The sequence below is a fragment of the Cygnus atratus genome, chromosome Z (assembly GCF_013377495.2).
Source record: "Cygnus atratus isolate AKBS03 ecotype Queensland, Australia chromosome Z, CAtr_DNAZoo_HiC_assembly, whole genome shotgun sequence".
Taxonomy (NCBI): Eukaryota; Metazoa; Chordata; class Aves; order Anseriformes; family Anatidae; genus Cygnus; species Cygnus atratus.
Genome location: NC_066396.1, coordinates 15,190,697 through 15,212,579, shown reverse-complemented (window position 1 = coordinate 15,212,579; position 21,883 = coordinate 15,190,697). Strand labels below are relative to the sequence as shown.

At 38.2% G+C, this 21,883-nt stretch overlaps 2 protein-coding genes across 6 annotated transcripts in view; both read right to left on the bottom strand.

Annotated features, from left to right (window-relative positions):
- Positions 1-2,972, bottom strand: part of CCDC152 (coiled-coil domain containing 152) — a 37,147-nt gene extending 34,175 nt beyond the window's left edge. The window contains exon 1 of the mRNA XM_035566167.2: positions 2,954-2,972. Within this exon, the coding sequence (XP_035422060.2) occupies positions 2,954-2,972 (19 nt within the window). The remainder of the gene's footprint in view (positions 1-2,953) is intronic.
- A 1,256-nt stretch (positions 2,973-4,228) lies between these two features.
- The window catches only part of GHR (growth hormone receptor), a 138,218-nt gene continuing 120,563 nt past the window's right edge, over positions 4,229-21,883 (bottom strand). For all 5 annotated transcript variants that reach the window (XM_035566134.1, XM_035566135.2, XM_050716400.1 and 2 more), the window contains 7 exons: positions 20,851-20,980; positions 18,221-18,381; positions 16,998-17,176; positions 12,265-12,436; positions 10,018-10,108; positions 7,316-7,385; positions 4,229-7,034 (listed from right to left, as the gene is read on the bottom strand). In XM_035566134.1, coding sequence (XP_035422027.1) covers positions 6,072-7,034; positions 7,316-7,385; positions 10,018-10,108; positions 12,265-12,436; positions 16,998-17,176; positions 18,221-18,381; positions 20,851-20,980 — 1,766 coding nt within the window. In that variant the 3' untranslated portion in view covers positions 4,229-6,071. The remainder of the gene's footprint in view (positions 7,035-7,315; positions 7,386-10,017; positions 10,109-12,264; positions 12,437-16,997; positions 17,177-18,220; positions 18,382-20,850; positions 20,981-21,883) is intronic.

The window sequence follows — 21,883 nt, the reverse complement described above, 5'->3', positions numbered from 1 at the left end:
AGCCCTCCTGTGGAGGCTAATAGTTTTATGTCCTTCTTATATTGAAGTATCCAAACCTGCACACAGTACTGGAGGTGAGGCCACAATGGCGCAGAGCAGAGCAAGGCAATCCCTTCCCTTGACCAGCTAGCCATGCTGTGCCTGATGCACCCCAGGGTACGGTTGGCCCTTTTGGCTGCCAGGGCACACTGCTGGCTCGTGTTCAACTTGCTGTCAACCAAAGCTCCCAGATCCCTTTCCATGGTGCTGCACTCTAGCATCTCGTCCCCCAGCCTGTCCCAGGTGATGAATCTGGCACTTGCTTTTGTAAAACTTCCCATTGTTGGTGATTGCCCAGCACTCTCATTTTTCAAGATCTCTCTGCAAGGCCTCTCTACCCCCGAGGGAGTGAATAGCTTCTCCCAATTTAGTGTTGTCCTTAAACTCAGTCAGTATACCTTCAAGTCCTGCATCCAAGTCATTTATGAAAACACACAGAACTGGCCCTAAAATGGAGCCCTGTGGAACCCCACAGGTGACTGGCTGCCAGCCTGATGTAACCCGATTTACTACAACCCTTTAAGCTTGACCCATCAGCCACCTGTTCTCCCATCGCATTATGTACTTGTGTAGTTATATGCTAGACATTTTGTCCAGAAGGATTCTGGGAGAAACAGTATTGAAAGCTTTGCTGAAATCCAGAAAGATTACATCAACTGGTTTCCCTTGGTCAACAGGGTGGGTAACTTTGTCATAAAATTAAATTAGGTTCATTAAAGAGGACTCCACCTCATGAGCCCATGTTGGCTGTGACCAACAACTGCATTGTCCTTCAGGTTTTCAATAACTCAATTGAAATAACTCCATAATATTATCCATAAATTCACCAGGCACTGAAATGAGACTGACAGGCCTGTAATTACCAGAGTCTTCTTTCTTGCCCTTCTTGAAAACTGGAACAAGCTTCGAATTGACTGGGACCTCTCCAGATTCCCAAGACCATTGAATAATAATTTACAGAAGTCACAATGACATCAGCCAGCTCTTTGAGTACCCCGGGATGAATTCCCTTGGGCCCCATACACTTATATGCATCCAGCTGCAGCAGCAAATTCCACATAGGTTTGGGGTCAGCTGGGAGTTTATCATTACTGCAGTCATAGTTCTCCAACTCAGGTCTCCAGGAGTCCCAGAGCTCATCACTGGTGTTGAAGACAGGCAAAAAAGGCATTAAAAGTCTCTGCTTTGTCTACGCCCCTGTTTGTGAGGTGACCACCCTCACCAAGTAACAGACCAATGTTATCTCTGGTTCTCCTTTTGCTGTTAATGTATTAAAAAGTCAACAAACAAACAAACAACTTTTTATTATTCCCACAGTTCTGGCCAGCTTCAACTCTAATTGAGCTTTGTCTGCTCAAATTTTCTCCCTACAATGGCAAACAGTGTTGCTGCAGTCCTCCCACCTTGCCCGGCCTCACTTCCAGTGCCCATACACTTCCTTTGTCCACCTAAGCTCTAGAAGATTGCCACTCAGCCAAGCTGGCCTTCTTCCCCAGCTGTTAGACCTCTGACATTTTGGAACTGTCTGTTCCCGTGGTCTTAAGTGGTGGTACGAAGCTGAGAAGGACAGTAGAGTGATCCCAACATTGACTGCCACCATAAACTTGAAGAATTAATAAAAACAGGGGAAGTCTGTAGAACTACAGAAGTCTATAGAAGTCTACAGAACCTTCCACTTCTTCTTTAGCATACTTACTATTTTGAAAAACAGAATATACCTTAGATAATGTTAATTTTCATTCAGAAAGAGTGAACAGCTGTCATGATCTGCTGATCTCATCTCCTGTATAATAAGTCAGGAAAAAATATTTCAACTCAAGTAGTAAAGAACAGAAAGCTAAGTTATTTCGTTTCACAAAATTATTTATATCTGTGGAAACTGGTATAGATGGTGGTGTTTCAGTCTCTTGTTTCAGTAATTTGGAAGCCTGGGAAATGCACATTGTCCTTGATGGAGAAAAACGGATAAAAATCAAGCTAAGGCATGCTTCTCGATGATGCCAAAAGGCAGTCAGTGCAGAAAAATTAAGTCCTTCTTGCTTTTGAGAATCAACATGGTTACAGAATATAGATATCCATACAGACTAGCCTCTACCAGACAATATACGACCAAAAAGTCACTCCAAGAATGGGAAAAATTAAGGCCATTTTACATGACAAAAGCTTTAGATGCAGTAAAAATTACTGTATTTACCATCAAAATACTCCATGTTTACAGTGTCCCTATGAAATGTGTTTCTTTTCACCCTGAACATTTTAGCCATTGATTAAACTTATTAAGTATAAATTTAGTCAGCATTTCTAAGAGTGAATTCTGTCACTTTTACATTGACTTATATGTCCAACATTGGTACAATATGTATCATTACAGTATAAGAGAGACAATAACAAATTACTGGTCCAGAGGCTCCTTCTGTACAGCACAGGTATATTTTTTCCTCCATTTCAAAGAAAATGTGAAAGTAAATAAGTAAGTTGCTTTGCAACAGTGTAATAAAAGCTTTTCTGTATCTGACAAGTGCATCATACCTTGAAATAATAGGTTGCTCTGTTCCACAGGAAAACGATGAATTGCCAGCATAAAACGTAAAGTTCAGACAGCTGGAAGCCTGACACTTGGATTTGTCTTCTGAGCAAGTGAATTGTACGCACAGCCTACCGACACTAGGTGTGTAAATACTTCAGCTACACTACAGATGGAGACAGGCAGGAATGCAAGCTGGCTTTCCTCAGTCCTTTTAAATTGGTTGGAGATAGTTACCACCAAACGAGGTTGTTACACTACCTCCCTGCAAGCATACACCTACCCTGAGCCATGTACTCCTCCTGTCTCTTGCTTATATGAGTGAGCTGCACGCAGAAGATGTTTTGGCCAAAAAAGATATTCCTGTAGGAAGATCACTGTAGCTCCTACCTCCTTTGCTCTCGGCCATGTAGTCCTGCCTTTCTTCCTTGGTATTCATCAAGGATTTTGCTCAATGAGTTTATCTCATTAATTAATAGAAGATAACTTCTGGTATTTTGCTTCCATGAAACCCCCACTGGAGCTCAAGTAGGCCTACAGCCTTAAAAAGCCATAAGCCTTCTGAAGCTTACCTCTTCAAGCAGGAGCTATAAGTAACCACATTTACTCAGCTTGATAGTTCATTTGCATTGAGTTCTGTAGCTGAAGCTTTTACACAGACCATGAACCATAAGAGAACAGCAACAGCCCTCCTTTGCTTATCTTCCAGCAAAATATTAAGACAGCTTAATTAACACATATATTTTTGTGTCTGAGTGTGAACAAAACGTCAATGGTCCCCTTGAGGTATGAAGAGTGGAGAGATCTCACCAGCTCACCTAAAGCAGACAGCTGTATCTGGTCAGCTAGGTAGCTTGTTAGACTCTTAGCTAAAATGGTAATTCAGACCCACCTGACACAAATACGTTTACTTTCCTTGAGCTGTTTCTGTCCACTGAGGATTGATTCAGCTGCCAAATCTACCATCCTTTTGGCTTTTAGATGAGACAGAATGTCCATTAGACCTGTGCTGTTCGGATCAGCACCTGGAAGCCTGATTATATACCTCACATGTCACTGGACTCCTGTGTAGGAGGAACTGAATCATACACTGATTCCCTGGGGAGGAAAGGGTTTACCAGTCCAGTTGTATTCCAACAGCTCCCTCTCTAGCCCTGCATAGAGAAGACTGGCAGTAGTAAATTACTACATTACACACTGGGAAACATTCAAAAATGGCATTTTTCATAGAGACAGACTATCTGCTGTTTCTGACTTTTCAAATACTGGTAGGTTTTGGGTATAACTGTAAATAACTATCGAGGTATGTCAGAATATCTGATTTGTAGATTGAACTGTAGGTGTAAATCTTGAGCTAATTCAGTTTATTTATTTGCAACCACAGGCTGTTCCAGCCAAAGGTAAACCGGTCTGCTAAATTAGTAACACGTCTGGGCCAATTCTGGGTACAGCATGTCCAATCTCTATCTATAAATTTAGGCTTGTACTTCTATTTTTAACTATATACATATCAGCCAGTGAAAACACTGAATCCAGCAGGTATTGCTTCTCTTCTAAGGAAAGATGTGTTCTACTTTATTCAATAAGAAATACTTGATCCTCACAGAATCTCTCTTCTCCATAAGCATTCAGTTATCTGAAATAAACACAGTGTGTCAGGACAGATCAAAGACAATACATTTATTAAACTTTGAGGAAAACAAACAAAACACTGACATAAGGAAAGTTAAATAGAAACTGAAAGACACATCTTCTGACCGGCTTATAATGGCTTGTGTGACCAGTAAAGTACCAAAATGACATTCTGAGTTTGATTGAGGTATTTAACTATTTTTGGCAATAGAAACAGAGTAAGAAACTTCTTCCAAACACACACATAGGCATTACTTGCATTAGTGTCTATCATCTATGAAATTTTATATGAAACTAAATAATGTAGCTGTTAGAAAAATATAGCAGCAAATTAGCAGAATATCTAATGCACATTTACCATAAAGTACATGCTAAATGTAAAAATCCCACTGAATAGTTGGGCCCAGTCCTGTAGCCCTTGGTCACAAAGAGAGCGTCAGTGAGTTCAGTGGGAGACATCATGAGCAAGACCTGCATTCACTGCACTTCACACGCTGTTCAGGTCAGACAACAGCAATGAACATCCCCATTTGCTTTCTCAGAAGAACCCCGTCATGACGGAACTATAGCCTAGCAAGGTAACTTCTGAAGCAATAACATTTCATTGCAAAGCCCTATCAAGCTCTTAGTGTACTTAATAACAAAGAGAGCATTCCCACTGAGTTTTGGTTTTCTCGCCTTTCCTAAGAAAGTCTGCCTAACGCAGTCAAAGGAGATGCTGTTAGGCTGCAAAGAAGATAAACTCTTTTGAACAATACTGTATTCAATTTGCTTGTTCCATTGAAGACTTTCAACCCAGTTTTAGCTTTAAAAATCAACTGTTGGCCAAATCCTGAAGTCCTTGTTTTATTTTCTTAATCAATACTTTATGTGGCACAAACAATAACTGTAGCGGTAGCTTTGGCTGTTGGAGGGCTTCAGAACTTGGTCAAATGTGAAAAGATTATGCTGTTAAGTCACCAGAGCTTATTCATGTGTTTTCAAAATTTTTCAATTAAAGTGTAGTTCCACGCTATTTAATATTGTGGTCAACAAAATCTTGCTTATAAAAAAGTATATTATTATCATTAACCAGAACTCGACGAAGAACAGAATCTTTTGTCCAAATAATTTGTATAGTTTAAAGTTTTCTATAAAACTTTAAATTTTCTATATATTTCTACATTAGTCACCATAAGAAAGTAATAGGATCAGTTGCTGTTAAGTTCCTACAATATTTCAAAATTTCTCTAAGATTTCTCTGGAGGTATAAAATGGCTCTGTAAAAATCTATTTTTAATTTTTGCTGCAAACAAAAAATTTATAAAACAGAAAACTCCTTTTTAAGATCGCAGTAATTACGTTCCTTGGATGGGTCATCATAATTAAACTACAGTGTGTAGTGTAATATAAAACATCTATGCTTTTTTGACTAAAATATTAAAATACATTTTATTAATTTATATAGATGAAAATAAATGTTTTATTCAAACTACTTTTGTTTTTTCACCTATGCTCAGTTCCCAATTATTGATATAAAGATCTCTGTCAACAGCATGATTTTTACTAAATTCTTAGATTTTAGACCACCTGATTTTTAGCTTTATCAAAAAGCATGATTTACTGTACATTAAACATAGTCATTTCAATGTTTAGTATCACAAAAATCAACACCCACGAGAACAAGACAGTCACGGCTAGTAAAACAGTCTCAAGACAAATTCATAGATAATATTTACAGAACAATAGGAATATTTTGATGAATATTTTATGTTTCAACATTTGAGATAAAATTATAAGAACCACGAGAAACGTTTAGACTTCGTTTTGGTTTCAGCATAAAAGCCCAAGCTGACTCTCTGCTGTGAAATACTGCACGCACCTAGTCAAAGGAGAACTACGGCATGATTTTGTTCAGCTGGTCTGTGCTCACATAGCCACAAGACATGTTGAATTCTTTCTCTGGCACAGGCAGTGCAGTTGCATTGAGCACAAGGCCTTGCGGAGAGTGAACTATATGAATAGAAGTATAGTCTGGGACAGGCATCTCCAAACTTGGGGTTTCTGCCATTGAAGCCCCAAGACTGACACCACTAGTGGTAAGGCTCTCTGTGGTGAAGTAAGCGTCCTCATTACAGCTTTGCTCCTGCACATGCGGCTCATCCTCTTCCTGGGAAGTCACAGCAATACATTTTTTCACATCTGCCTCGCAGAAATAGGCACTGTCCATGGTGAAGCTTTGTTCTGTGCAGCCTTCACACTGTGCTCTCCCCACCTTGGATTTCTGCCCTGGTGAAAGTACAACACTGCCTGCTGGAGTAATATCACTCACTTGCGCATAGAAGTCAGTGTTTGTCAAGGAATTCTGGTTACTGAGCTGGGTATGGACTGATGGACTAGCTGAGTCGGTGCTGTCTGCAAAAGCTGGCCACGACTCGCTACGTTCAGACTGAGTATTGGTATGTGGCTGTTGGGCGTCTGTGTCAGCAAGAGTTGGAACGGACTCGTCATCATCTTTCCTGTCAAGGCACAAGAGATCTTCTTCTTTATCAGTTACCTTTTTGAACTGATCAATATCAGAGATGGCGTCACACGTGTCGCTTGCACTGAAGTCTGTCTCTGGAATATCTGGTTCACAACAACTGGCCCGTCCAGAATCATCATCCTTTGCTCCCAAGCAGCTGTGTGATTTCAGACGATCATCACTCAGGAGCCTGTCGGTGTCTGAGACTCTGTTCTTTTCATCGGAGTCATCTATGTCCAACTCAATAAACTCGACCCACAAGTCGTCATTGTATAGCTGTGTCTTGTAGCTGTCATGGCTGGCTAAGATGGAGTTCACTTCATCTAGCTTTCCTTTCTATAAAACAAGAAAAAAAGGACGTTGCAAAGGAAAGAATAACAATGTTTGCACTTTTATGATGTCAATTTAAGCAAAAGTAACTGCGGTTGATCTAATAACTGCAAGGTGGTTTTTTATTTTGTTGTTCCTGTATTTTTGAAAACTAATTTGTGGCAGCTCCCCCATGTTGCCATAAAACGCAGCATTTTTTTCATACAAATTTGTTCTGCTTGAGACAACAATTGTTAGCTGTTACTACTACTGCAATTCCCATTGTAGATTTTAAAGCACAACATTACCTTCAGGAGATCTGGGTCAATCCCTTTAATCTTTGGAACTGGCACAGGAGGAAAAATCAGCATTTTTAACCTGGAAAAAATAAATGATTGCTTTTAATTTACAGCAGTCCTTTTTGAGGAAGCTAGAAAGAAAAGAGCTTTACATTGTGTTTAGACTTACTTAAAAATTGAAATGCTTGAAAATTCAATTTAAAGTAGTGCTAAGGAAAAGAATGATTGTTATTTTTCTCTCATTCCAAATAATAAAAAAAGCTTTCTGCAGCCTGTCTTGTTGAAATCATATACACTTATGCTGGACTCCATTCTGACACCATTCTGTTACTTTAACACTCATAGAAGGAGAGTAAATTCCTAAAGCATTGTCAATACTTTCCCTTTTTATGTAATTTCCCAAAGTTTTTTTTGAGGGATAAAGTAGTCTTGCATAAGCCCAATAAATTTAAAGAGGGGAACAGAAAAAGGGAGTTGGTGAAAAGAATGAATTACTTTAGAACTAATAAATAAAACAGAAACACAACAGCAAAAATGTAGGCCAGTATTTTATCTTTATGACTGTTCTGTTTTCTGAATTATTAATGCAAAAAGTAATATATAATAACAACAAAGTTTCATCCTTGTAGATAAAGACTAAGCAACTTGCTTATGCATGTGCATACTGTGAAAACAGGTATTTTTCTAACCCTTCATAAAAAGAATTTCAAATTCTTTGCGAAAATAACACTGATAATAATCTAGCATCAGTGGGATGCCTATCCTCCTCCATTTTACCTCCCTGCTTCTTTTACAAACAGATAAACTCTACTCCCCAGAAGAGAAATTCAGTGTTGTCTTTATACTGGATTACTTGCCTATTTTAGAAGGTAAATGGTGAGAATGGTAGAAACAAATCCAATCATTACTTTTGCTGTAATGTAAAATCCCTTGGTAGGGTCCAGGGATTACCAAAGGAGTCTTAAGAAGTGCTAGAGAGAAATTCAGGCACCTTCTGCTTAACTACAGAAGGCCTACATTCCCCAGCTGTTTTTGTTTTTTGGCAGACCCTCAAAAGTTCTGCCCAGTGAGCCTCAATGAGAGCCAGAAATCCTGTAATTTTCCACTTAATCCCTGGAGGGGCTGTGCTAGCTGTGCACTGGCTGGGCTGTCAGTGTACTAGTTTAAGATTTGCATTTCCAGTTGAATCCACAAATCAGATATTCTGGCAGGATTGGGCACTGCATCTAACAAAACAGCTGACAGAGTTTACCGCTCTCTGCCTCGAGAAATAATCAAGGAGGGAAAACTACACTCAGCACTTTTCTCAGCCTCAGGTAGCTTAAGCCTGCATCTCTCTACTCTCAAAGAGCCTAAATAGCCTAAACCTGGGGCATCTGTCCTAGGGAGCCTAGTTCAGAACTTGTCAGATCAGAGCTGAAGAAATATGAATTGGGATCTTTTCAGATACAGGAAGAAACAACCTGGATATTTTGCATTGCTGGAAACCTGTGCAGCCTCTATCTCCTCTGCAGGAGGTGTTGCCACTCCCTGTACAACATGCATATGCACCAGATTGGAGGAAACAGAGGCCTGTAGGTCCAGAAATACATTCTGGATAAAGGGTATTTAGTGGAGAAAAGCCTTCTCCGGCAATCATGATTAGCACCGAAGAAAATGAGCTGTGATCAGAGACATGCTTCATCCCTCAGGGTTTTTTGTGACCAAGCCTCTCCTTGCTCAGTGTGTTGAGTGGTAAGCTCCTGGTCCAACATGTGAGATCTCCCTGCACCAATCTGACATATCTAGCTTTCGTCATGCATTGTATTGGGAGCCTTGCTCTTAACTCCAGGATCAGGATGCTATTGTAGGGAGTGGCTTACTGGAAGTTAAACACTGCTAAAGTGTAGTGCTGCTTGCCTAAATTATTTTTTTAGAGGTAGCTCCAACTGCACCATCTTGTTTTCATTTCAGTGACTTGTCTCTATACTGGTACGTGCAAAACACCTCAGTGTTCATTTTTCATGTGTATATATAACACCACTAACAACATGCCTGTGTGCACTGGGGCTGGACCATGGTGTTGCTCCATAGTCTAGGACAGTATGGTAATGACATCTAAGGTGAATTAGTTCTGCCAAAACCCATCCCTGAACACACGTTTTAGGGGATGAGTTCACTCTGAGACCATTCTGTCATTCTTATAAATGTGCCATCATGTCATTTTTATAAACGACACAATCCTGAGTTTTGTTTTATTTTGTTCCTGTTATTTACAGGAGCGGCAGTCTATCCACAGATACCAAATACTGCCCTATGACTCAAGTTCTTTTCCTTGGCTCAATAAAGAACTAGTCAGATTACTGGAATAGTCTAAGAACAAAAACAAATATAAAGCCATATGTTTGAGTGAAACTTTTGAACAGGAAGTGTGTAAAGACAGCATTTACAAAATCTGAATGGACAAAAAAAATCCCCTTCAAAGCCGAAGTAAATTAACTAAGTAAATACTGTATTATAAAATATTCTGCAATCTAAAAGGAATGGAAGCTGTCAAAATAATCAGATTCCTCCCGCTCAAGGACCAGTACGTACATATACCAACATCCATGTAACTTAAGTGGATGGACAGCAACAGTCAAAATAATTTCTACTCCCCCAGATTTGAAAAAGTTGAAGCACCCTTTTTTTAAACTACAAGTAAATAAAATCTGATGGACAAAGATCCCTACCTTGGTTGTTTAGACAACAGGATTAAGATCACTGTTACGGCCAGCCCACATGCTCCGAAGATAACAACTAGGAACCATGGAAACTCGATTTCTGAAAACACAGAAGAAAAACATATTAGCAGGAATCTGCATCTCTGTTGCATCTTTAACTTCCACCTTCTCTGCCACAAGAATTTCAAAGTCATAAAAACTTACAGAAGAATTTTTGGTTACATAAATGTTGAAGTTCTGTAGCAAGAAGAAATAAAAACACCCTTTGGTATCAATAGTTTCTGTATTGCATCCATGACACTACCAAGACTCCTTGCAAAAACAGTGTAAGCTTTTTGATATGAACAGGATCTTGGCACCGACAATACATGTAACGAAACAAGACAAGAAGAAAATTCTGCCTGCTTGGGACACACTACCAGTAGTCTTGTTGCAGAGCATGCTACGGGTTCTGTTTGCCTAAGCCGAGAGAACATCATTAATAGCATGTAACTCCACTAAATCTTAGACAAAGTATTCTTCTCTCTTAGAAACTAAAATATGGTGGTGTCAAACGCCATAATATTACTCTTTCCAAAGGCAGAATATTACTCTTTCTAAAGGCAGAACATTAATTGTGTCATGGGCTGTAACAATCAGTTGCAAAAAAAAAATAAAAAAAGGTCATTAATTGAAGTGATTTGGCAGGAAGAAAAAAAGTTGATAAATGAAATGCTTTATCTTTTAAATACTGTCAATTCCATCATACTTACACCAACACTGTAGAATACAAAGTATAGAAAACTTTATTTTGGCTTTAGCCTTAGTTTCTTTTAATTTGTTCCCAAATTTAAGTTTTCCATACCAACTTCACTCATTTTTTGGGCCAAGAAATACTGGACAGGGAGTTTTAGAATTCTATACATGAACATAAATATATGGCCTTTTGGGAAAAAAAAAATTTTTAGGCACCAGTTTTAGGCATCTGCTCCCATCTTAAAGTTTTGACTGTGCGTTTTTGAATCTGAGTATTTAAAGTTCTATCTAGAGATGTCTGTGTTAGACAGGTCCCTATTTTAATGGAGAACCAGTAACTCCTTCTAATGTCAGTAAGACCAGAGTCTACCTTCTACAAAAACTTAGAATACTATATTTCAATTTAAATACATAACTTTTAACAAGGAAAATTTCAAGTCTGTGTTCCTAAAGGTGAAATACAAAACAAGGAAGAATACATTTTGCCAGACCCATCTTATGCTTTCTCAATTCTGCCTTGTGTACTTCCAATTTGTGTTCTGATTCAGCAGTGCTGTACATGGAAGAAAACTCATCCAGCAAATAAGATCACTGCTGCTATGTGAGACGTACAGATAAGAATCAACTTGCAGAATTTGGATTGTAGTGACTGAGGAAAACCGTGCTAGTATGATGGCCTTAGATTTTCACAGTATCTTAATTTTGTTCATATGAAAACCTTGATAATGCAGATTGATTTGGGGTAACAAAACAACGTGGATGGAATATTAGCTATAATAATATAAATAAGGAATGAAAATTAGTAATGCAACGAGTTAAAAAGGGGACTATGTCAAGACTTAGAAAGATAAGAGTTATGAGTGGTTTGATTTAACTCCTAAACTAATATTCTGGAAAAAGAGGCAAAGCAGTTTGTTAAAACAATTTGCTGATGACTTCATATTTTGAAGAGTTAATTTAGTAGTTCAGACCTGAGAATGCTTTAGGAAAAGGCACCATCTCATTCCTTTCATAGAAAAAATGTGGTGCCCAATGGTTGCTTCTTCTTCTGTTTTTAACAGCACTTTAAAAACAGCTACAAGCACAAAAGAAAGAATAACACTGTCCTTGATTGTACTGGGCAGATCAGGAAAGCACATCATTCTGATAATAAAGTCAGCAAATATTATAACACCTTATTAGTGAAAATTCCCCTCTTTGTTGCTGGAGTGCTCAGCTTACGCAATGAAGGATGAGATTTAGCTGTCTTTATTTTAGGCTCTATAGCATTTGCAAAAGCTGTTATTATTTCTTAAAACTATCTGTACTTTTGTTCTCTGATGAGCTGGGAAACAGTCTTGCTGAATGTATTTCTGAACCTGTGTATGGAACTTGCACATTCTCAATCTCACCAAATGATTTTCATGTGGTAGGCTGAATTATCAATCCATTTAAGTATACCACATCAAAGGGAAGGAGAAAAAAAAAGGCATAAAGACAGCAGTGGTTATAAAAACACTTCATTGCACCTCACTTATTTACCTTCAGCGCAATGAACAAATTCAACGCCTGCTTGAGAAAAAGATACATAGAGGATTTCACTGAACTCCCCAAATTTTTCGGAGGTACGTTGTCTTGATCGGACTCGTATCTCATAATCTCGTCCCATCTTCAGAGAGTACAGTGGAACCATTGTTGAGAGCCTGGGTTCTAACTGTAAAGACAGAATGACTGTGATTTATTTGTTTGAGTTGTACGTGCAATTTAATACTGCTTCTTGATTTCAGAAATAAACATTTAAAGGCATTTTGCTACCTGGACTTCAAGAATACATTGAGAAGAGTTCAGAGAAAATTCACATCATTTACTTCAGACTTACTAGCTATTGCGTTTTGTTGTGATTCAGACGACCAAACAAAAGAGAATCCAAGGTCTCTAAATAAACAGTGAAAAAAGGCAGCTGCCCCCAGTTATATGTTCTAAGTGGGTAGTGTGAATATCGCCCACTGATCTTACCAAGCTGAAAATCCTTCTTACTGTTGACACAACATTATTGACTCCATAGTGCCAAAAACCTTGCTAAAGTCACATGGATATCTTAAAACAACTGCAATTTCCACTATGGAATTAACTGTAAGAAGAAAAATTATTTAAAGGTCTTCTAACCAAATGTATTATATCTTACAAACATAATTATTTTGGGAAGGCTGCATAGCTCCCCAAATCTTCAACTATATATAAAATGGGATAATGTATGGAGACTTTGGTAGAACTGGTATCACACTGCAGGTCTTGAGACTTCTATATTACGTATTAATTACAACATTCTTACTTACTGCTGCATATCAAACTATGTTGGAAGTCACACCGTAAGTCTTAATATGTGAAATCTCTCTTCTACTGCTTCTCTCAGAATATGCATTTGTTGGGCTCCAACAGCCCAACAAAAGTAAAGAAAAAGAAGGAAAATGTGCACAAAATATAAATCCGTGTGGCAGTTGTTATACTCTACTTTTACTTCAGAAGGATGATACTGGCAAAACTCATTGTGGGCTAAGAATTAAAACATCTGAAAAACAATACCTATTGGGGATTTCAAAGAAGAATGAACAATCCAATCCAATAACCACTATGGCTGCATAATCTAAATTTGAAACAATTTCTGTTGTTAGCCATGATCTGTGGAGTACTCGTGATCCTTTATGCCTCTAGACCTGAGTGTTCTGACAGGTAAGTGGTGAGATTTTGGACGAGGCAGTGATCAGACAGACTGCTTTTCTCTGTTACTGAATGAGCACAAGATCCTGCAGAACCATTGCTCTATGCATCACAGAGGCTTTTAATATGGTAAATCAATCCAGTTCGAAAGTGTTGGGAAGGGAATATGATCTGTGCTAATCTAGTTTACTAATTTTGTGCGATGAAGCCACAAAACATAGCACACTGCAGTTTTACAGCATGTAACAATGCATTGTGTTTTTTTTTTCTGGAGCAAGTAATGGAGATACTTAGGAGAGGGGTGCTGGCCACACAAAATTTTATGCACCCCAGATAACAGCAGCACTTGGAAAAGGCAGTATGCAGGCCAAAATGGAGCGCCGAAGGATGTGAAGTAGAATTGCTGCAGCTGTGTAACTGCAGTGACCTGAAATTGCAAGGGTTGCTACAGAGCAGGTAACTGGTTAATGGGCAGGATGCCTCCAGTCCATCAGTGGACTAACAAAACTTCACATAAGATGTATAGAACAGAGAAGTTAGAGCATGAACTGGAGAGATGAATAGCATTTCTCATAAGGACAAAATTAATTAAAAACCATATGGGAGAGATGTGATAATATAATTAAGGAAAATGCACGCAGCATACAACAAACATTTAAAGTATCTGAAGGGGAGCTTCAGATGCAGACTGCTGGGTTGCTGTGTCTGCAGCATGCCGTTCAGTCAGCACAGGGCTACGATCTGATTGCCATACTCTGCTGAGTGAAAACCCACGGCCATGCTGGGCTGTGACAGTGCTGCCTGTCTGCAAGGTGGCGTTAAAACAGGCCAAGGAGCAGCTCTGTCCCTGGTGGGATGGAGCCCCAGTGGCTGAGAGGCACCGGCGGCAGAGGCTGGCCCAGGCCCGACAGGCCCCGTGGCAGTGGCTGCCGCTGACCCTGCAGTGAGGCCTGGGAGATGCACGGCTGGGGAGAGGTTTGGAGGTACCCTTAGGGCAGGCACAGTGCAAAGTGGGACACCCACACCACACGCAGGTAGTAGGTTGCACACCTAAGGCAGTGTAGGGGGATGAATTTAGCACCCTGCAGACTAGTAAGCCCAGTGTCTCCGGAGGGTTGACCAGCTCAGACACAGTGCTGTGGGGATGCAGCGGTGGAGGTAGCATGCCATGCTTCCCTGCCCTAAGCACATTTCACTGCATTAAGAAATTGACCTTTCCGGTCCAAAATCCAACAACTTAGCAGAGCCAGCAGAGTCCTCGCTGGTCTAGCCCTCTTCAATTTTAGTCTAGTGACTGTAATGGTCAACACTTCATCATAAAAGAGTAGAATTTTAAAACAATACCCAGCAAGGAGCTAGTACCAACAATGAATGTTTTTCAAATTGTGAACCAGACGAAATTTGGCTTTGTCTCAAAACCAGACACTCTATAAGGGTGGGGATTGTATTGTTTTTAGCAAGGTTCTCAAAATAATTTTGATCCTCTTATCACTGCAACTTACTGTTATAATAGTTTACCAATTAATGTCTTAGTCCTCTTTGAATACATACATTATCTATTTTCAGTTAGCAAATTGATTGAAAAAATGTATGATGTATGAAATACTAAACAGGTTCATCCCCAAACCTCTAAAAAAATTAGATGGAAATCTCAGCAAGGGGGTGACTTAGAATTTAAGCACTATGAATTCATTTCTATATCGTTTTTTGGATCAGTTATATGTACAAACCATTATTATATATTTATGCAGTCTGAGATTATCCTTTGTGCATAAAACTAGCAATTTAGTAAGTGTAACACATACCCCTCTCTTTACTGCTTCAACACTTATTTTAGAAGGTGTTTGTGAATGCAATGAATGCAGAGTGAAACTGCTGCTACACTACTGTTACTAAGAGTTTCGCCATTGTCTATGTCCATACCAAGTTTTTGTTCAGAAATTTCTCTTTTGTGTTCTAATTGATAGGTTCTCAATGTCATGTTTGTGCTTTTAAAATGAAAGGTACAATAACATACAATATGTACAGCTCCAGTACAACATAATCTATAGTACTGTTTTTCTTGAGGCAAGTACAGTATTCAGCAGTATCTGTTTTCTGCAAGAAGAAATACCGAACTTCAAGGTTTGCTCTCATGAGGAGAACCATTCTCAAGGCATACGCTAATTATTGATGATACTGGAGCAAGAACAATGGTTTAGTAGGGGATTTATGATTGATATCTAAAGGCTTATAAAAAAATCAAAATGTGCATTTTTAAAGAAGTACCTGTAGTTCCACCTGCTTTTGTAAATCTCATAAAAACTCTGCAGATTTTCAAATTCTTAAGGAGTACTGATTAACTCCCTAAAGTTAAGTCAATTCACTTAAAATATAGAGGCAATACAGTAGATATAGAATCATGAAATCTCAGAATGTTTTGGGTTGGAAGGGGCCTTAAAGATCATCTAATTTCAACCCCATATATATAGCTTAAACAAGTATAGAGAGAAATTCAGACAAGTATTAGGAAAAAGTTATAGACAATATAAGTCCTGTTTGGCTTCAGACTTACTAACAAGGATGAGGATAAACAGAAAAAAATAACATTGAAAAGGATCAGAGGTGAGAAGGGCTCCAAGGTCTTTCATAGATGAAGGCCAACAAACCAACTTGACTATGTTTCAGCTGGTAAACTTGCGTATTGTAGATTAAAAGTACTATCTGCTTCCTTTCTGTCATTTAACTCAGTTCATATTAATAAGAAAATTAAGAATGGCTTCTGCTCTGAAAAGATGTTCTTACTGCATTGAGCATGTATTCAGAGAGAAGTCTCCATATGCAAATATTCTGCAACATATTGGCAGTCAGCCTATACATTTAGGTAAGCTGGGCACAACTTTTTCCCCATAACAGGAAAACTGACTATATGATAAATCAGTGATTTTCAAATGAAAACTTAAAAAAATTTGAGGCACATACACTTCATAGTATACATTTTCATGGACTACCCCTACAGTCACAAATTTCACTTTGCTGTCTTGCATGAAATCTGTATGTCTTACCTGTGTTGCATTGATTTTGTTTATTGTATCAAATTTTAAATTATAATTCAATCTTTTACTTATTTTTTAATCCACTGAAACAATATTTATAAATACTAGAACTTTATAAGTACCCTGAAGAATCTGGACTAACATGGCGACACTTTCCAAGGAAAAAATTCCTGTTCTAACTACTAAAAATGCCATGCATTTTTTCAAATAGATGAGGTTTAAGAAAACAATAGAGAAATAGTTTATTCTTGAAAAACTTGTATATATTTGACTACTGCCATACTTTCTAATCTAACTCAGGGATTTCAGGGTCTCACTATCATCCTGCGTGCCAGCTATCTTTACATATAATGTTACAATGTTTGCGAGAAAACTTTAAAAGAATATGGGTATATTGTTTAAGACTTAAGATATTGTCTAATTAGCATTTACAAACCTGTTGCTTTTCAAAATAGCATAAAAGAGGATAGAACAAGCCTGCAGTGTACTATGACTACCGTATAATAAATATTTGCTCCATACCTCCTTCCATTTTGTCTCATTAACTTCTTTGTACTGCAATTCATACTCCAGAGTAATCCATCCCTTCTGAACATCTGCTGTTGGTGGTGGATCCCATCTTACTTGGATATCCCCATGGATCCCAGTTTGACTAGTATTTAGCAGAGTCCAGTTAAGGTGGACAGGGGGATCAGGTAGTACTGTTTAAACAGAGTATTTGGAATGAAACAGCCAGTTTTCAATGCAAAATGACCATTCTTACTACACACTCTTAAATGATTTCAGGACTAAAAAAGCATATTAATCACATATTTGCTGATTAAATTAAAACCTATGAGTCAATGACAAAGTCACTGGAAGCCTGATAACAAGAAAGCACCCTGCTACCAACATGTTCTGCATAAATTTTACCTGAATAGCTAATAAAAAAGACTAAGAATGAATTACCTATTAAAATATATTTTCCAATAGCAGCTTATAAAACACTGAGGCATAAGTAACTCTCCATCAAAATTTATATTTAGAGTTCTCTCACTAAATAAAAACTATAATTGAAGTAACACAGAACTATAAATATTCAGTAACGACTTCAGAAATAATGCAGAAATACACTGAAAAACAATTGTATCTGAAAAGTGATTCGGCTTTTACTGCACTGAAGAAAAGGGTACAGTGAGTACTCTAGTCACTTGCAGGAATAAAATGTTAACTGCATGTCCATACATCACTGATCTGGACAAGCAATAATGTCTGGAAAGTCCAGACAGTCACAGTTCATATTGCAATAAAGTCTCGCTTGGAAATGCTAAATGTCCTGATTCTGCACATGTGTTGACTGAGGAACAAAAACCTACTTGGTTCCAGAATTTTGCAGAAACAAGATATTAACACCATCCTTACTCAGGCTGACCAAGGCTACATAGCATCCATTTGAGAGGGCTCAGAGTGACAGCAAAAGCAAAAACATCTCCACATGTCTGAGAGAACACTGGTCTTCATAAAGAAAAAAACACGAATTTGCTTTTAACCTTTTAGCTTGCTTTCAACAGTGGCACTATTTTCTGGGTGTAGATCACATTACATATTTTTCAAATCCAAATCCCCTCCCATGTATTGTATTTTTTTTAGAAAATAATTTTTCTGAAGGGGGAAATTTAAATACAGAATGAGTTATATGAAAGCGTATAGAATCACACCTGTTGCAGTATAAAAATATAGAGGTAAAATGCACAATAGAAGCATACCTATTTCATCAACACTGAAACATTTTTCATCAAATACTTCATCTTTATTGGCAAGCTTAACACAATATGGTATCCATATAGAGGTGTAGGATGTGTTAAAATAACAGCTATTTTCTCCTGCAGTGATATAATCAGGACATTCTTTCCAGTCTTCATCATTCCTAGAATGACAACAAAAATATAAGATACGTGAGAGAGAGATTTATGGATTTTACAAACTAGAAATTATAGATGTTACAAGACACAATGTTGATAAGTCACATCTTCTATGGAAATGAGAAGTACATGCCAATATTTACTATGATTTACAATACTGTGATAATACTGTGATTTGATGACAAATAACCACCCAAGCAAGCTACATAAATGTATTTAGGTTCTCAGAGGTACTGTTAGTGACATTTCTATGCTTTGGATGGCATTTCTGTAAGAACAGTCAGAGGCCACATACTGTTATGTTAATGACTGCCAGCAAACATGAACTTTAGTCAATTTAATATGTATTTAAACAACTTTTCTTCAGGCAAAATTAAATTGCAATAAGATGCCCACCTAAATGATGAGATCTGAAACACTGAAAGCCAGTCCTTGAGGCAGATCAGTGCTGCACCACCTGCAAGGCTAAGGAGAGGGAACCTCTGCAGGGGAACTGAAAGGGAATGTAGGCACTGGGGCACTGACTACACCAATGGGAAAGTGCCCAAGGGCAAATGCTGGAGGAGACCTGGCACAAAACAATCCAGAACTGCGGGATGTGAAAGAAAGGAAGAGAAATACAGTGCTGGGAGTGAGGAAGGGCTAAATTTCTTGGGATACAGAACTTCTAAAACACAGAGTTGGAAGTACTAGCAATGACACCACTGAAGTTTTTCCATTCTGACTTTGTTCAAAAATTTACAAATGTTCTCTGTAAATAAAAGAATTGCAGCAGGAAACATAATATTCATATATATCATTTCATCTCTTAAACAAAGAGAAATCAGCAGAGTTATAAAGAGTGGGATGAATTCTCAGACTGCGAAACACAGATCCCTGTGTAGGGTCATACAACCAAACTGAACCAAACCAGCAGGTCCAAACCCCCAAAATTATTTATTTAAAGCAAAATGGGAACAACCAGATTATTAGAAATATTCTACAGGAAAAGCATCAGATACTCAGTATTTCTGAAGTATTCAGATATTCAGTATTTCTGAAGTCATTTTAGGAAAACAAATCTCATAGTGAACAGATCTGTTCTGAGTAGGGATCTTTTCAGAAATTACAGTCTTGGTTTGCTAAAAACATCATGTAAATGCCTTTTCTTACTAAGAGCTTTTCAAACTATACAGAAGAGGGATTAGGCTAAAACAATTATTCCAAGTGCATCCTTCAATGCTGGAGTGTGTGCTTAAGAAGTAAAAATGGCAGATGCTACATAAATGAACGAGGAGCATTTCTGCCAATAGGCAAGGGTCTTGTATTCAGCTGATGAGACCAGATAGGTTTCTAAAGGAAATGCTCCTGGCAAAGTCAGGACTTGATAAAGGCGGATGAGGTCAGATACTATGGCTTGACTTAAGCAGGAGATTGTGTTAGCTGATGTAGTTCAGTCCTGAGCCTTAAATATTGCTTGCATATTGAAACAGAAATAATTTTAATGTGGCTGTTCAGTTCACATCTGTTATTGCAGTATACTAATTTTTTCTAGGCCAAGATGAAATATATGATCTGTTCAATGTATGTGATACTTTGTTGTATGCTTAATTTTTGAAGTTTGTGCTTTTGGTGCACGCCACTAACAACTATCAGCTCAACATTTACATTTAAATAGTCGTTTTAACTTGGATCCCTGTATTTCTGAGCACTCTGGGAAAAGTGGTTAGAAAACAAGCCTAGCCATTAAGCTTGTTTCCTAAGCAAATGTATCATCACCTGTAGGAAGTGTCTGTAGATCAAAAAGGTTGAAAACCAGTACATTAGATGTAACAGGAATGCACACTCTCCTCCTATTCCTGTGAACAAAAGGCTTTTGTTTCCTAAATAGCCATTACTGGGTAACATAGTAATGTGCATGTTCTCTTTTCAGCTAATCATTCTAACAACCTGAAAATTGCAAAAGCTTAAGTGAAATATGAATCTGAATCCAACAGGTCTCAGTGAAACATAATCCCCAGACTCTGAGCAGGCTTTTTACCTGGACCTGCACATTCAGCCTTCAATCTAGCAATTGATCAATTAAGGTTTTATGTAACTTTAATAACAATTCAAAGGGGCTTGTATCCAAACTCTTCTTCTGTACACACACAATGAATCTCACAGCTGCTATTAAATTGATAAGGAATAAACCGAAGTTCCCCATTAAAAACTCCTTTCCAAAGCCCTACAGTGTTCAACTTCAGATTCTGAAGTCTGGACCTATATTTGGTAGGAATGTGTTATAAATTGTCTCCCACGTAATGCTTGTGACTGCATAACGCTTAGCAAACAAATGTGACATTGAAAAATATGCACTTAAAACACAGTTTTATGCCCTTAAAAACATTCTGGTTCATATCACATATCACATCTCATCAATGAGGTAACAGGAATACAAGAGCATATGACTTCTCTCTCTTTTCCTCTTTCTTCCATTGTTTCCGTATTATTACCTTTTCATGTATAACAGTTGTATTGTTCCTGGAGCAGTGAGGTTATACAAATTTCCATCAGTCCAATAACATGAAAATGTCTCCAGTTCTGGTGATCTGCACTTGCTGATTTGTGGCCACCGTAGAAGATCTGTCAAGAAAAATGGCATGAGACAGAATGAGACAAAATAAAGAAATCCACAAGCCAGACTAATGTACTGTTAAAATGAAATTCAGCATTTTTTATATGTAATTAACTTTTCTTTCAATTGCCGATGTACAATGAGGCAAGATTTAAATTCCGCCAAATTTGAAAGATGGGTCAAGCTCTCTTTTCTGTGTGTGAAAATGTTATTCCCACAGCCTGACACCAAGAGTGGGGATAAGCCAATGCTGGAGCTGTAGTTCAGTGCAGATATACCTGAATTAGCCCTGCACTTTTTTTAAGGAAACTGTGGTACTGCAGAGCTCAGTATTAGACTAACCGCAGCTCTGTATTTACCCAGCTGAGCAGTTTTGCAATGTGTCAGGGCCCGTAGTGCTAACATTAGAATTGCTACCTTGAACTGAGTTAAGGTTTGTGTATGTTACATTGCGTAGATATAACCTTGGTCTGACAGAGATAAGGGCAGCTCTACGCATGTGCCTGTTCTGCCACGTGCTGTTTTGATACTCATCATTTCTATTCTTTGTAAAAACTGAAGTGATGTAGATCCATGAAACGACTAGTGCAATTAGTCAGCCTTGTCAGCCCCGCGAAAGAAATAAAAACAGAAGTTGTGGGTATGATTCACTGCTTATGAAGTTAAGTATGTAACTTCTTTCCTGATTTTTAAGGTCTAATCAAGCTGTCATTCTAAAATGCCAGCATTTCCTACTTGGCCTGTAGAGCTTTCCAGAGGGAGATGCATATGGAGGTGTCTACCTCTCTTCACTTACTATCTGGGAAATATGATAATCTACTTAAGAAAATTTCTCTATTGTGCACCTAAAATTTGGGTGTTAGTCAGGTATTTATGACCGGTGAAATGACCCCTGGCCAGAGCACAACACA